The sequence below is a fragment of the Cinclus cinclus genome, chromosome 8, assembly GCF_963662255.1.
Source record: "Cinclus cinclus chromosome 8, bCinCin1.1, whole genome shotgun sequence".
NCBI lineage: Eukaryota > Metazoa > Chordata > Aves > Passeriformes > Cinclidae > Cinclus > Cinclus cinclus.
The window spans coordinates 4,603,365-4,617,332 of NC_085053.1; the positions used below are offsets into that span (position 1 = coordinate 4,603,365).

General features: G+C 37.1%; 1 protein-coding gene across 4 annotated transcripts in view; it reads right to left on the bottom strand.

Moving 5' to 3' along the window:
* The window catches only part of RABGAP1L (RAB GTPase activating protein 1 like), a 212,692-nt gene that overhangs the window by 188,153 nt on the left and 10,571 nt on the right, over positions 1–13,968 (bottom strand). For 3 of the 4 annotated variants that reach the window (XM_062497174.1, XM_062497171.1, XM_062497172.1), the window contains exons 8-10: positions 12,724–12,826; positions 11,642–11,808; positions 7,726–7,870 (exon numbers count right to left, since the gene is read on the bottom strand). In XM_062497174.1, the coding sequence (XP_062353158.1) occupies positions 7,726–7,870; positions 11,642–11,808; positions 12,724–12,826 (415 nt within the window). Of the gene's footprint in view, positions 1–7,725; positions 7,871–11,113; positions 11,134–11,641; positions 11,809–12,723; positions 12,827–13,968 lie in introns of all 4 variants that reach the window. The other variant, XM_062497173.1, reaches the window with a different exon arrangement.

Sequence of the window (13,968 nt, forward strand, 5' to 3'; positions counted from 1 at the left end):
GTAACCCCAGCACCTAGAGCAGTACTGACAGGTCAGGCAAAGACTGTAACAAAATACTATGGGAAACCAACTCAGAGCAAAATCAGACAGCACAGAGGTTCCTCTCTCTCATCAGGGATTAACAGACTCAACTTTGTTTATTGGCTTTCCCATTTTTGGCTTGAGGAAATAAACTCTGGTGAAGGACTCATACCAACAAAAATGGAGGTATTTAATGTGCTTGAATTTCATTTTTCATCTTCCCAGTTTAACAGTGCAAGGGTTTTTTTGTTTGGTTGGTTTGGGATGGTTGTTTTTTTCAGTGGGCCCTTTTTTTGCATCACACTTCAAAATTTGGCTTTAAACAATACTCCCCTCATCCATATTTTACGCCAATTACATAGCTATAGAGCAGCTTTTCTGTGTGGTTCAGTTCTTCAGGAAATTCTACTAGTTCATCTGAAATAGACAATTCCTCAGAAGTCAAACTCCTTTTTCAGTTAACAAGAACAGAAATAAGGTGGCAAACTACATAGTTGTTTGAGCTGAGCACAGAAGTAAGTGAAGTGCCTCCTAAAATGAGTTGAAAAGCATGCATAAAGCAGATTAAAAAATTAATATGCGGGATTTGAGCCCTGATGTGAAGGAGAAAAATTGTATTTAATGTGTTTTAATTGAGAAGCTGTTACACCTGAAATAAAGAGTAGGTGGAACTGAAAAATAATATAGCTGGAGCAGTCTGAAGGAGAAGGAAATCGGGTCTTTAAGATAGGTGGGAATAGAATTGCAATATTTCAAATATGAACAGTTTGATTTTTATGTAAGAGAAGAACAAAACTGAAGGAGGAGCTGAAGTTGACAGCATATTATCAGGGCACAAGCTACAGCCTTACTGACATGGAACCCTGCCATACATACAAGATAAAACAGAACCATAAGAAAGGCCACAAAAAGAGCAAATTTTCATTTAAAAGATAACGGGGAATTTATACAGCATGAACTGTAATTCTGCCAGGCAGGACAAGAGTTAAACAAAGTTTAAGTTGTGAAAGCCATTCTGGTATTAAATAAGGCAGATTTTCAGAGACATCCAACTTTTAGTACAAAGTATGTTGATGAACACAGAAGGATTTCCAAATACCTTCCAAATAACTGATTTATGAAATTACAGTCCTTATTATACTCTTATTTAGAGGGAAAAGGAATAACCAAGAGAAAAAAAAGAACAAACAGATTAATGAATCTGAACAAAGACAACTGCATTGTCTTCTTGCATTGAATTCTGCTCACAAGAACTTTCTGCTTACATTAGTTACATAACTAATTTGAAAAATTAATTTGGCAGCTACTGAAATACATGTAAAGAGAGCTACAACAAAAAATAAAGGTAACAATTTTTCACTAAAAGCAATCCAGTAATAGAAAAAACCCACTATTTTGATTCTCATTCCTTTTTATGAATTGTACAATGTACATTTTTTCACTTGGAATCATTCAAGCAAAACCCAATGCTGACAAATCACAAAATTTTGATTACCTTGCAAACAGGCTGCAAATCTAATTGCTTCTTTATGTAACACAAAAACTGAATCCCAAACACAAACCAAATTTGATAAACACAGAGAGGATGGCACAGCGTGCAGCTGGATGACCTCTGCTTTCCCTCACTGCATACCATAATGCACTGTTTTCACATGTTAAGGACTGTGCAAAAATATCCCAAAGGACCCACACTTGTACTTGACAGCAGTCCTGTCCTGTTGGTTGTGTGCAGTGGCCATCCAAAATTACCTTTTTCTTTTTAATGCAACAAATTCTGCATTTTAAACCCTATATCCTTACATATATATGATATGCCCTACCTTTAAAACACTTCCTTCTATGTCATATACTTTCAACACAGGCCCTGCATCACTATTATATGAAATGAGAATTATTTTAAAATGTCCCAAAAATAAACCTTAACTGGGCATCCAAGAGGTGATTCTCCCCTCAGGTATTGCACATATAATTGAGCCAGCATGACGTCTCTAAATCTGATGTACAAATGCTTAAAGCTGAATAAAAGAAAGTGGAGAAGACTATTGCTTCAGTTTAGTTGTTTTGCTCCCACACAGATGACAAAGCCAACTAAATGCTGCACAGTGAAGGTATTCTTGTAAACACATGTTCCACAGGTACCGTGCTGTCTGATCACTGACATCTCAGAGAATAGGCAAGGAAACAAAATCAGAGGTGTTGTCACAACTGTCAGGCAACACATTAGTAATTTATGAATTTGTAGATTAGAATCTACTCCCATCTTTGATATAATCAATGATAAAAACCAAATATCAGTGTTAGAAACACTTAGAAGTTATGTATTGCCTGGCATTGAAGGCAGTATGCCAGGCACTTAGATTAGAAAGCACTTACAAAATAACAAAAAGCTAATGGTCAGAACTAAAAAAGAGAAGAATCCCACACTGAGGCTAGGGGAATTGTTGGTTGAGAACAGTATTTTTATTGATCTTTATACAGAAGTAGCTATTTTTTTCTAATTATATGAAATGTGCACTTATCTAAGCAGTGGCAGCTTGAGGCCAAAATTGATGTCTGAAAACCTGAGAAGATTCTTTAGCAATAGGAAGTTTGAGGTCCTAATAAGACAGCAGGATTGCAAATCCTTTTTCCAACTGCTTTCATACTGATTACAGATAGACAAGGAAAGACAACCACTAATGAATAAAGCATCCAAATCATTCAAAATAATCTGCAATTGCTTCCAGACAAGATGAAAACACCAATTTTTTGCTCATTTTGTTTCTATTTTGCACCACAATCTGAAGAGATGTTACAAAAGTTATAAAAAAACCAAAAAGCCTGAAATCCAAGAAACAGAATTCACTATGATCCCACAGAAGTGAAACCTCCCTTTATTTGAAAATATCTTTTTCTATCATTCTGCTAAAATAAACCAAAGGAATCAACAGATTTCTGTGGAGCACCCATGAACCATAGGCCAGAATTAGTGAATTATGTTTTGCTTTGAACCTCACAAATTAAGTGTGAGGAACAAATTTTATCAAAGAAAAATATCCCTATCCACAGAGTGTTCCCACACACACTGTGCAGGAGTGTCAAGTGGACACTGGGGAAGGAGAGAGGGATGAAAGAGCTCAAGGTAAGTCACACTCCTTGGGTGTCTCCCGTTTCCTGGAACAGGAAAAACCTTAAAAATCCCCAATTTTCCTTTTAATTCATAACCTTGCAATTTCATTAAATACTTCTGCAACCCGTAGAAGTGCTTCAAATTCGAAACATTTCAAATACTCACCTTGCAACACAAATGCCACACTTGCATAAACAAATCTAAATACAACTGTACTATCAAAACTGCCACCATATTAAAAATAACAAGTCCTCTGCACTCAGTATTTTTTTATATATTATGGAAAGTATCACATGATCACACTCCTCCTGGCAGTACAATAACAGCTGCAGAAGTCAACTGAGTGCATTTATTTTATGATTTTTAATAACACAAGTGAACTTGTAAGGTGTGAAAATAATCCATTTTGGATTATTTTATGGACAGTAGAGTCCATAAAATGACATGAGGCTTGATATTTTCTTTTCATTTGGATGCTATTCTTAGTAGTGCCTGTATTTTAAAACTCAACTCTTGTGGAACTGCAGAAAGAGTTCTTGTCTGGAGATAGCTATGGCCAAATGGCCTCATGGATTTAGGATTTGTGATGTTTTAGTTTATTTTTATGGAGATAGCAAAGAGACTCCAAGACAGAATTAATTGGTCTTATTTAGGACCCACCAACTTTACTCTGCGTTGGATTAATATAACAAACAGTTCCTGTGAAGTACATAAAGCTATGTTTAATTTTGATTAAAATGCAGAGTTGATTATTTCAGCACTAGTCACGTAATTTTTCTCACACAATCACCCTCATCTGTTCACATCATAACCCCTATTTTATCACTAAATACTCTCTCAGTAATTCTATTCACTCCTAAAACATCACCTCCTCTACTCCTTTCCTTTCCTGAATACTGAAAAGAGCCTCTACCCACCCACAACACTCGACACAGCATTTTGACTTCCTCTGGTCGATCGTTTTAGATCATTTAGTATTGCCCAACTCTTATCTACTGTACAAACCTTCTTTTTGTGTGACCAACCCAACACCCCCAGAGTTCTTCTGAAACTTTCATCGTCCTTATTTTTTAATGTCTGTTTTCAAATCCTACCATCTCCACATTGAACTTCCACACCCCTGAAGTTAATGTTTCTATTGTCTACTTTTCTTTTTGTTCTTAGTGCTCAGACGGATAGAGGGAGTAGGAAAAGTTTTACATTCTTCATTTTTTTATTTCTTCTCTTGGCAAAGAAAACACAAAAGGAAACAGTTCTGCATTCCTGGAAGTCATATGGGAGTGTTCCAGAAGCACCCCACAGCTCATGTTCAGAAGCTTCTTTTTTGTAGGCAAGTCATCTTTTACCTGAATTACTTTTCACCTGTTTGAGGATATCTGTTAAACATTCGGTGCTTACTCTGCAGCCAACTCACAGATGGAAACAAGAGCTCCTAACCAGACACCTGGGACCACAAAAAGCTTCAGCAAAAGTATCTTCAACTCAGTAACAATCAGCTTAAAGAATGTTTTCTGGTTTTGAACTACTCCTGCTTACAGCAATACTTAACCTTCCAACTTTATCCTGACTTCAGAACAAACTCAAATGGAGTTATCTAGTGTTCTCGAAATGTTACATATCATTAAAAAAAATTTCAAATATTAGAGCCAAAGGAAGGTCACCATTTCTCACATGGCCTGAGCAAGCACTGCTGCTAAAAGCAGCCAACCTATTCATTCTATTCTCCCTTTGTTATTTATTCCTGGGACTACATCCTCCTTTCAATGCTTCTGCTGGAAAGCTACTTCTCCCAGTCCTTAACCTCACAAGTGCAGCCGGCCACTTCATCCTCTGCAGAACAATACTACAGTAAAATGCTCTCTGAGCTTTGCTTTTTCCAATACTGCAGTATCCACCTCATCAATTATGGGCATGCTCTCACCTTTCTTAATGCTCCAGAAAGGAGAAAAAGAAATTTGAACAACTGTGCTCTGCACCTTCTTACAAAGATCTAAAGATAAATATTAACAGTGAATTCTTCTACATATTAATAAAAGCTGAAACTTAAATCCACTTTATTTGAAACCTTTCCAGAAAGTCTAAGAATTTCCTCATTATACATTTGAATATTTTTTAAATTATATTTAGAATTTAATAGAAAGCTTCTTATTAAGGAGGGCACCTTACATTCTAGGTTTTGACAAGAGATTATTAAAATTGAATATATTTTTTAAATTATCACCTCCAAAGCAAGGAACCATAAGTGACTGGATTGCCAGAAATATCTATTACAATATTAGTAATTAAAAAACAAAAGCGAGGTTGACCTGAAAGATCTCTAAGCAATAACTGCACAATCTTAGCAAAGGCCTTAATTTTTTTATATAGCTGTTCACATGGAAAATCAAGCCAAAATGAGAAAAAATATTAAAAGCTAAGAATGTTACTTAGAGGGTATATGTTCTCCATTTTCTACAAGCAGTTGTTGAAAGATATGAGGCCTAACTTTAGTACAGTGATTATTTAAAATCATTATTGGCAGGTACCATGTTTAGCCTTTCATTAAAACAAAAAGAAAAGAATATTGGAAAATGCCTTCTTTTTTATGACCATCTTTATTCATATACTCATGGCACAAGACATCCCAGCGAGCCGTGTGCATGCAGAATACACAGCAATCAGATACAGTGCATTCCTATACAAGAAAAATGCAATGTATAGTGTTTTTGAAATAAATTAAAGAATATTCTGTGGGCATTTAAGGAAAAAGAAAAAAAAATTAAAATAAAATAGAAAAGTAAAAAAGCCTATATAGCCAGGTAGCTATCACACTTAACATTAAAAAGGAAAAAGACCTTCTTCCAAGGCTAAGACAAGACATTGTAAACTCAAGAGGTTTTTATCCATCACCATAATTACTACCCTGAAAAGAAAAAGAAAAAAAAATAATTAAGAGATTTATCTAGAAAAACTGCAAATGACTCATTAAACCAGCATATCCTCCAGGATAAAGAACTTCTCAGCACAGAACTCTAAATGTGGTTTCCATGAGAACAGAGGCGCATCATGTTTTTCATGTCTTCTCTTAGGAAGTAATCTACACTTAAAATTCAGAAAGCAGCATTCCAGAGCTAAATCCAAGTTAAACTTAGGTTCATACTCCAGTGGAATACCTGTTCTCTTTAATGAGATAAAGCCATTCAGTAACAGTACCAAGAGGACAGTACCCATATTATTCCTAATTGTGCTGCATTCACCACATTCTGCAACAGCTGCATTCTTCCCAATAACAGCAAGATTGAAAAATAAAGTATTCAATTATTTAAATGTTACCCTGTCAAACAAATCTCAGAAATCAATTTGGCTCTACAATTTACTCATCCTGCAAGGAAAAGAACAGCAACAGCTGAATTACACTACATTGATCCACAAAGTTCTAAAGGCCAAATCTGAACTAATTCTTGCTATGAACAGCAGAGCAATCCCAAACACCAATGAAACAGAAGAATTCCTCTGGAGAAAACAGCATTTTTACTATTCAGAAATGGTAGTTGATACAAAGGGGGGGACTGGCATTGCTAATCTGTGCCTATTCAAAGTTCAGAGAGCACCTGACTGTAGGGTTTTTGCCAGCTTGGTGTCACCTGGGATTATGTGGGGGGTTTGGTAATGAGACTAACCACACCTGCCTGCTCCAGCCTGTGTTAACCCCAGGGTTCTGACTCATACTGCACAAGCTAAAATCCAACACTCACCTATAACTAAGAATCAAGGAAGAATTTTTCCATGGTAGTGAGTGAGACTTTTTACAGTATTGACGGAACAGTCCAGAAATCTTAAGAATAACTTGGTAAAATGACCATAATTCCTGGTAGGTCAGACATCCAGACTAAAAATGGCACATGGAAAGCCTATTCTGAATGCTGTGGGCTAACCCTCAGAGTACAAAGAGACACAACAGTAGGCCAAGGGCCTTCAAACAGACAAAACAAAACAAAAAAATCCACTCCCCAAAGAATAAAAATCCAAACCACCAATAGGAAATATACTGAGGTATGTAAACTTTGGAAGGGGCAGGCAAATACACAGGATCCATGAACTGCAGCAATCCCCAACTTAACCAGGAGATATTTCAATAAGCCCTAGATACAAATGAGGGAAACCAAGTCACACGTTAAGCAGAGTTAGGAAATTGCCCATGTGACTCTGTCTGGGATTTTTTGTTTTGTTTTGTTTTGTTTTCTTTAAAAATAGGCATTTAAAACCTGCCATTTCGAAGCCTAATTTCATGCTGGCCCCTTTAGTAGCACAGCAAGTTCAAGGCAAATTACTTCTGACCAGAAGAAAATACCTTTGAAAAAGATTTTCTAACTTGCTGCCAGAGCACAGGTGCCTCAGCAATGTATTTTGAAGCACATAGAAAGATGGACACACATTGTCTGCTGCTGCTATTGGAAGACATCCAAGCAATGGCTTGATAAAAATAGCATCACTCATAATAGAAAAATCCTGTTGATTGTTTTGTCCAAAGCAGTTGTATTAAGTTACTAAGAAAATTAACAGCAAAAATATAAAAGTACTATCCACAGAAACTGCAAGTGCTCATTTATCCTTACCTTCTTCTGCCTCATCCTCCTGGGATGACACAGGCCCTCCTCCACTTGTTGGGGTGACTAATTCTTCCTCTCTGGCAGATTCTCTTTGCAGACTGACAACTTCATAAATTGCATCTCCAGCACTTGGGTGGTTTTTTCCTTCAAACTAAACCAAAATATGAGTATGTATTAGGTTGAAAAATAAGGTAATGAAAGGCTAAACAATAGTTTGGTCAGGATTGCCTCAGATTTCTTTGCACAAATATATGGTAGTATCTGACAGCTCTGTTTCTCTCAGTTTTCCAGGTAGAAAACATAAATAAAACTGTGTTATTTCCAAAGCAGCCTGTTAACAATAATTTTCAGTATTGTTCACAACAATGATTTTAAAAGCTTTCTGATCTAAACAGCTACACTGAGATTAAGTCAAAGAGAAATGTCAGCTAAAGAAAGGAGAGAACAAAGAGGAGAAATACTGGAGTTACTGAAACAGGAAGTGAATGCCTGAGGGGGGGTAAAAACATTTGTAAGAGTTTTTTTGTATATAAAGACAAGACTAAAGATGAAATAAAACCTCACCCTTTTGAAAAGCCTAATTTGTGAAGAGCTCTTTTTAGTCCTTCACTCAGTAAAAAAAACAGGAAAATGTATATTTCTTCCACAGAACAGAATTTAAGACACTCCTTCCAACAGAGAATTGTAATAGAAACCCATTAGGGTTGGAACTGCATGATCTTGAAGGTCCCTGTGAACCCAAACCATCCCATGATTCTGACTTTCTTATGAAAAAGAAGTTAGTTAACTATAGCAGTTAGCTATAGTTTAAGCAGTTGCAAGTTTTAAAATAAGAAGAGGATTAGTTTTTCCTCTGACTTTCAATTATGAACACAGTTATTTTTTGGTGACATGCAGTGATTACTACATTTTTAGAGAATTGTATATAACTATAAACTAATGATGGTATTAAATGAAGAAGTGCAAAATGTTTTGCTCTTTTGTTATTTGTGCATCTTGCCTAATCAGTTAAAATAAGGTAATTTTTGGAACATACTAAAATCATCAAATTAACCATGAGAAAGGACACACTTTCAGTTAGAGTATCCTCAACTTGTTTGAAAGACTAATATGATGAAGTTGAAAGGCTCCACAATACCTACACTGGAGATACACATGAACTACTGGCCATCACTTGCAATTTCAACCAGCTGGTGAAACTATGCAGATGAGCAACTTAAACAGGGACTGTTTGGACTGACACAATATAAATTATTTTATATAAATGAGAAACCTTTCCTCATTTATTTTAGATTAATAATTCAGACCCACTTCCCTTAAAGCAGAGGCTCCAATTATCAGTCAGTTTTGCTGACTGAATTTCTCATTAAGTCAGTTTAATGAATTTTGAGGTGTAGACATAAGTAGCCTGCATTTCATAAAACTAAGCAGGATAACATTAGAGCTGTTATCCCTGTTTTATTCTCACATAACACCATTATTGAGTAATTGCAAAGTACTTGGCTAAGTCAATCAAGTACTGATACCACTAATGTTATTAACCATGGCTATCTATAGCTTTTATTTTTGAGAGTAAAAGGCATGAGATATTGTGGGCTTTGCTGTATGTTAAAATAAGTCTTCAGCTCCTTGCAAAAGTTCTCATTAACTACAAGACCCACCTGTATAAAATATAAAAACTGAATTATTGGTCTTCTCTGAAGCACAAACCCACCAATACAAGGAGCATGTTCTAACAACAAAAATGTGCATGAGCAATACAGTAAGACAGCTAGATAGAACAATCATAAATTACACATTAACCTGCATTTATGTAAGCTTCTTTTATCATTCTTTATACCTGACACACCTTGCCCATCTCAGTTCAGACTATTAAATATGTCTCAATCATTCCTCAGAAGGGTTATGAGTTTTCTAGAATCTACTTAATGCTCAACTGCTTTCTCAAGAAGTTCACAAATGGCTGATCCCACTGCCATCTGCAGAGTTATTTCCCAAGGAGTAAGAGTGCCCTGAGGTACAGGATCTTTCAAAGGTATTGCTAGGAACAGCTACTGCAATGCAAACTGTCCAACTGAGAACTGGTGAAATAAAGACTTGATACAAGTCACCAGAAGAGATCCTGACAACCACAGTCAGGACCTCACCTTGCAGAAGGATTACTAGGACTAAAAATATTCCTTTTCTAAAGATCTGCAGAACAGACTCTGAATTTTGCAGTAGGAAGGAATGCACGTGCTTCTTCAGGGAAGAAAGCCATGCGTATGTTTGTCACATTACAAGGGGTGAGAAAAAGAAAGCATCCATACTACTCAATTAAAAATGGTACAGTTGCAAGTGATTTAAAAGGCAAGCTGAACTGATTAGAGATAACTCTCAAACTGCTGAGAGCAGAATACTTTCAAATGTATTTAATGTCAAAATGCAGATATTCACATGTAACAGTAGGCTTTCTCAGATTTTCTTAAATTCCAAGTTGCTATGCTAATCACTAGAAGAAATACAGAAACAACATTGCTTGAGATTTATTTACTTCCTAAGTGTTAAACACAGCACCAATTTTTCCATGTAACATCAACACAACTTGGTTTTTTTCAAACCTCCTGCCATGCCCCACAAAAAGATGTTAACTCAAGTAGTCCCATTAGGCTCAGTAAAATTAAATCACTGCTCTTTGGTTCCATTAGTCAAAGATGATGCACCACTGTTCCAATGCCCACAGTACAGCTGGCCTCTGCTCTTTTTGAGCCAATACCAAGACCTAAGTCTTTGGAGAAAGCAGGCCAGCAGTGGCAGCAGTAGGATAAGGCTGCATGTCATTCTACAGTGACCCTGGGCAGCTGCATTTCTTGTATGTACCTCAGCCAATGCCAAAACCAGAAGGGCCTTGAGCTACAATCGTAACAGCCTCACTTTCTGAAACCTCACCATCAGGTTCCTTTGTTGTTAATGGGCCACATTCTTACAGCCATCTGCCTTCATATTGTGAATATCAGTAGCCCTTTGATTTTACAATTATAGGGTCATTTCCCAGTTTTACCAGTTAAATGGACTTGCTTTAGAGGTCAGATTGTAGAGAATTAAAGAGAATTCAACAGGCAATTACAAAATAATTTAACCCCACAAAACCAGTGACTTACAACTCATTACAATTCAGTTTACAAAGTGTGCTGGTTTTGGCTGGGTTAGAGTTATTTCCTTCACAGTGACTGGTATGAAGCTGTGCTTTGGGCTTCTGCTGGAAACAGTGTTGATAACACAGGGGAGTTTCAGCTTCTGCCCAGCAGCTGCTGACAAAGAGTCAGGGCCTTTGCTGCTCCTCATCCCAACCAAGGGGAAAAAGGGGCTTGAGGAGCACAGAAAGCTGGGAGGGGACACAGTCAGGACAGCTAACCCCACCTGACCCAAGGGATGCTCCAGACCACATGGCATCATGCCTGGCACATAAAGTGAGGGAAAGAAGGAAGAAGGGGGGATGTTTGGAATGATGGCATCTGTCTTCCCAAGCCAGTGTTACACTGTTCCTCAGGGGATGGCTGAGCAACTGCCTGCCCAGGGGAAGTGGTGAATGAATTCCCTGTTTTGCTTTACTTCAGCACACAGCTTTTGCTTTCCCTACTGAACTGTCTCCATCTCAACCCACGAGTTTTCTCACTTCTACTCTGCTGATTCTCTCCTCCATCCCACCGTGGGGGAGTGAGTGAGCAGCTGTGTGGGCCTTACTTGCCAATTGGGGTTAAACCATGACACAAAGGCACTGAAACTATACACATGCTACTTAATCCTTATGCATTAGAGCATCCCTGAAATAAACAGTTAAAAAGAAACAAACTGCTGAGGAGCAGGTGCCATACTAACTTTTACAAAGGCCAAATTAGGACGTATGAGACAAATGTTATAAATAAGAAACCAAAGGCATTACCTGCTTTAGCTTCATATAAAAAGTTTCTGTGAAGGTTTTCCTGCTGAAGTACCAGAAGCGTTCGTTGGCAGGATACACACGCACAATGGTCTCCAGCAAAAACCGGACTGGCTCCACCACCTCAGTAACAACCATATCCACAGCCACAGTCATGAACACACGCTTATCTGAAACACAAAAAAGACAAAAGTTACTCAGAGTTCAAATTTGTAAACTGCTGTTCAAATTTGAAACCCTTCCTGTTTCATTAACAATTCTACTGCACCAGTTTTATTTGCCTGAGTTCTATGCCCTCCATGCCTGTTGCACAGAATGAAAGTGTGCATTAACCAGTGTTAACTGACAACTTCAAAAACAAAGATATTATGTCTTTGTTTTAAAACAAGACATCATGCAAAGAAAACACCAATAAGGTACACAATCCCCCTCAAACAAAAGGAGCACGCAGAGGATAAGGTCACACTGTGAAGTGGAAGGAATTCTGTTATATGCTACTAGAAATAATGTGGTTTGATAATCCATAAGCAGGAACAGTGGCACTGGCTGAAGGTACTTGGATATGCCTTTAAGCAAATGATGTGATCTCTGCCTTGGGAGAGAAAATGAACTCCAGATTTACATTACAAGTTTTTAAATCCCATCAGAGAATATAAATTCCAGCAGTAAGAAACTCTGCTATACAATCAAGCACTTGAATGCATCATTGCCAGCTGCCCCAAGATGCAGGGGATGAAATGCTATTTGCAATCAACTCACAACCAGAAGGAGGAGAACCCCAATGCCTGCTATCCATACTGCTTTGCTGAGTACAATCTGCAAATGCTTAGAACAAAAAATCCTGATAACTAGAGACACACACATCAGTCCCAAACACTAATGTAACATCTCCAAATCAGCACCACACTGTTCCATGAACAATTATACACAACTGTGTTACACATGTTTATACAGAAAAATTCCTAGCAATGGACTCTTGGAATATAATGTTTAATGTACTTAGACATGCACTGTGATTGCCAAGAGAAAGGGCATACACCAAACTCCTGCTGAGTAAAACAAATACACAAATTCAATTCCACTACCTTTGGGAGTTTCCTCATTAAGTACTAGAAACATGGGTGCATTAGGATTCCATATTCCAGTAATGACATAAGCCTTCCCATCAGAACTCTTTCCCATAGATTCCTAAAAAAAAAACCATACAGGATTTTATTATTTATTTATTCAGTATTACATATAATATATATTATTTATTTAGTATTACAGCCGTGGTTTGAGATCAAAGAGATCATGGGGAAGAGAAACAGTTCCAGGAACCTTAAAGAAAATGAATTCATGGAATGAACTATTACTAGTATGAGGCAAGTACATGCTTCCTCAAGTTTTCTGGAACAGTCCCTATGGATCACACACGCATATCTGGTAGCCTTTATAGATAAAAGGAGACTGATGTTCCCTCTCAGCAATTCAGTTAGAAAAATAAAAGTGACTGAGTTCTCCCGACTTAAATATGGAGAAAGGAAGTTGAAAGGAAATCACAAATGTCTACTTCTGTGCTATAGTCAAGAAACAAACTAACAATTAATTATACCCAGCAGTTAAATGTACTTGGCGTGTGAATGTAAATAGAATTCAAGATGGAGTAAAGACAGGTATTCAAATACAGTAAAAAGCTGTTGTACAGATTTAGAGGAACACCACCACTCCAAAACTCATTATAATTCATTCAGTTTTATAATCTAATAATAAAAAGGCAAAATCTGAACTAATTTCAGCAAATAAAACCAGGAAAAGAATGAGCTGGTAAATACAATCAGGCCAATAAACGAGTCTGACAAGAGAACTAAATACCGACAGATCAGGCAGCATGAGCACAGAAATAAACTAGGCAAAAATGGGACAACTGTAGAGCCACAAAAGCTCTGATGGGTTTAACTTGAGCACCTGGTAACTTGAAAATGGCTGTATTCTGCACAGGGAGGAAGTAAATTGGTATTATCATGGAAAGGATCACATTGCTTTGCAGCTCGCTCAGAAACAACTTAAGAAATGGAATACTGTAGAAGACAAGAGAATACTTCAAACTCTGGGCAAGAATTTAAAATCAAATGAAGGAAAGAAAGGCAAAATTTTCAGCCCCTTGGAAAAATAAGGGCACTTCCCTGCTACCCAAATATGAAAGCAATTATTTGCTCTAAATTTTTAGGGAACATGCTTAACACAATACAGAAAGCTCAAGTTATTTTTAACAACTTAATCTTTGCTTCACTAATTGAACAAAAGACAGATGCCACAGGTTTTGACATGGATTGAAATGTTTTGTCCAT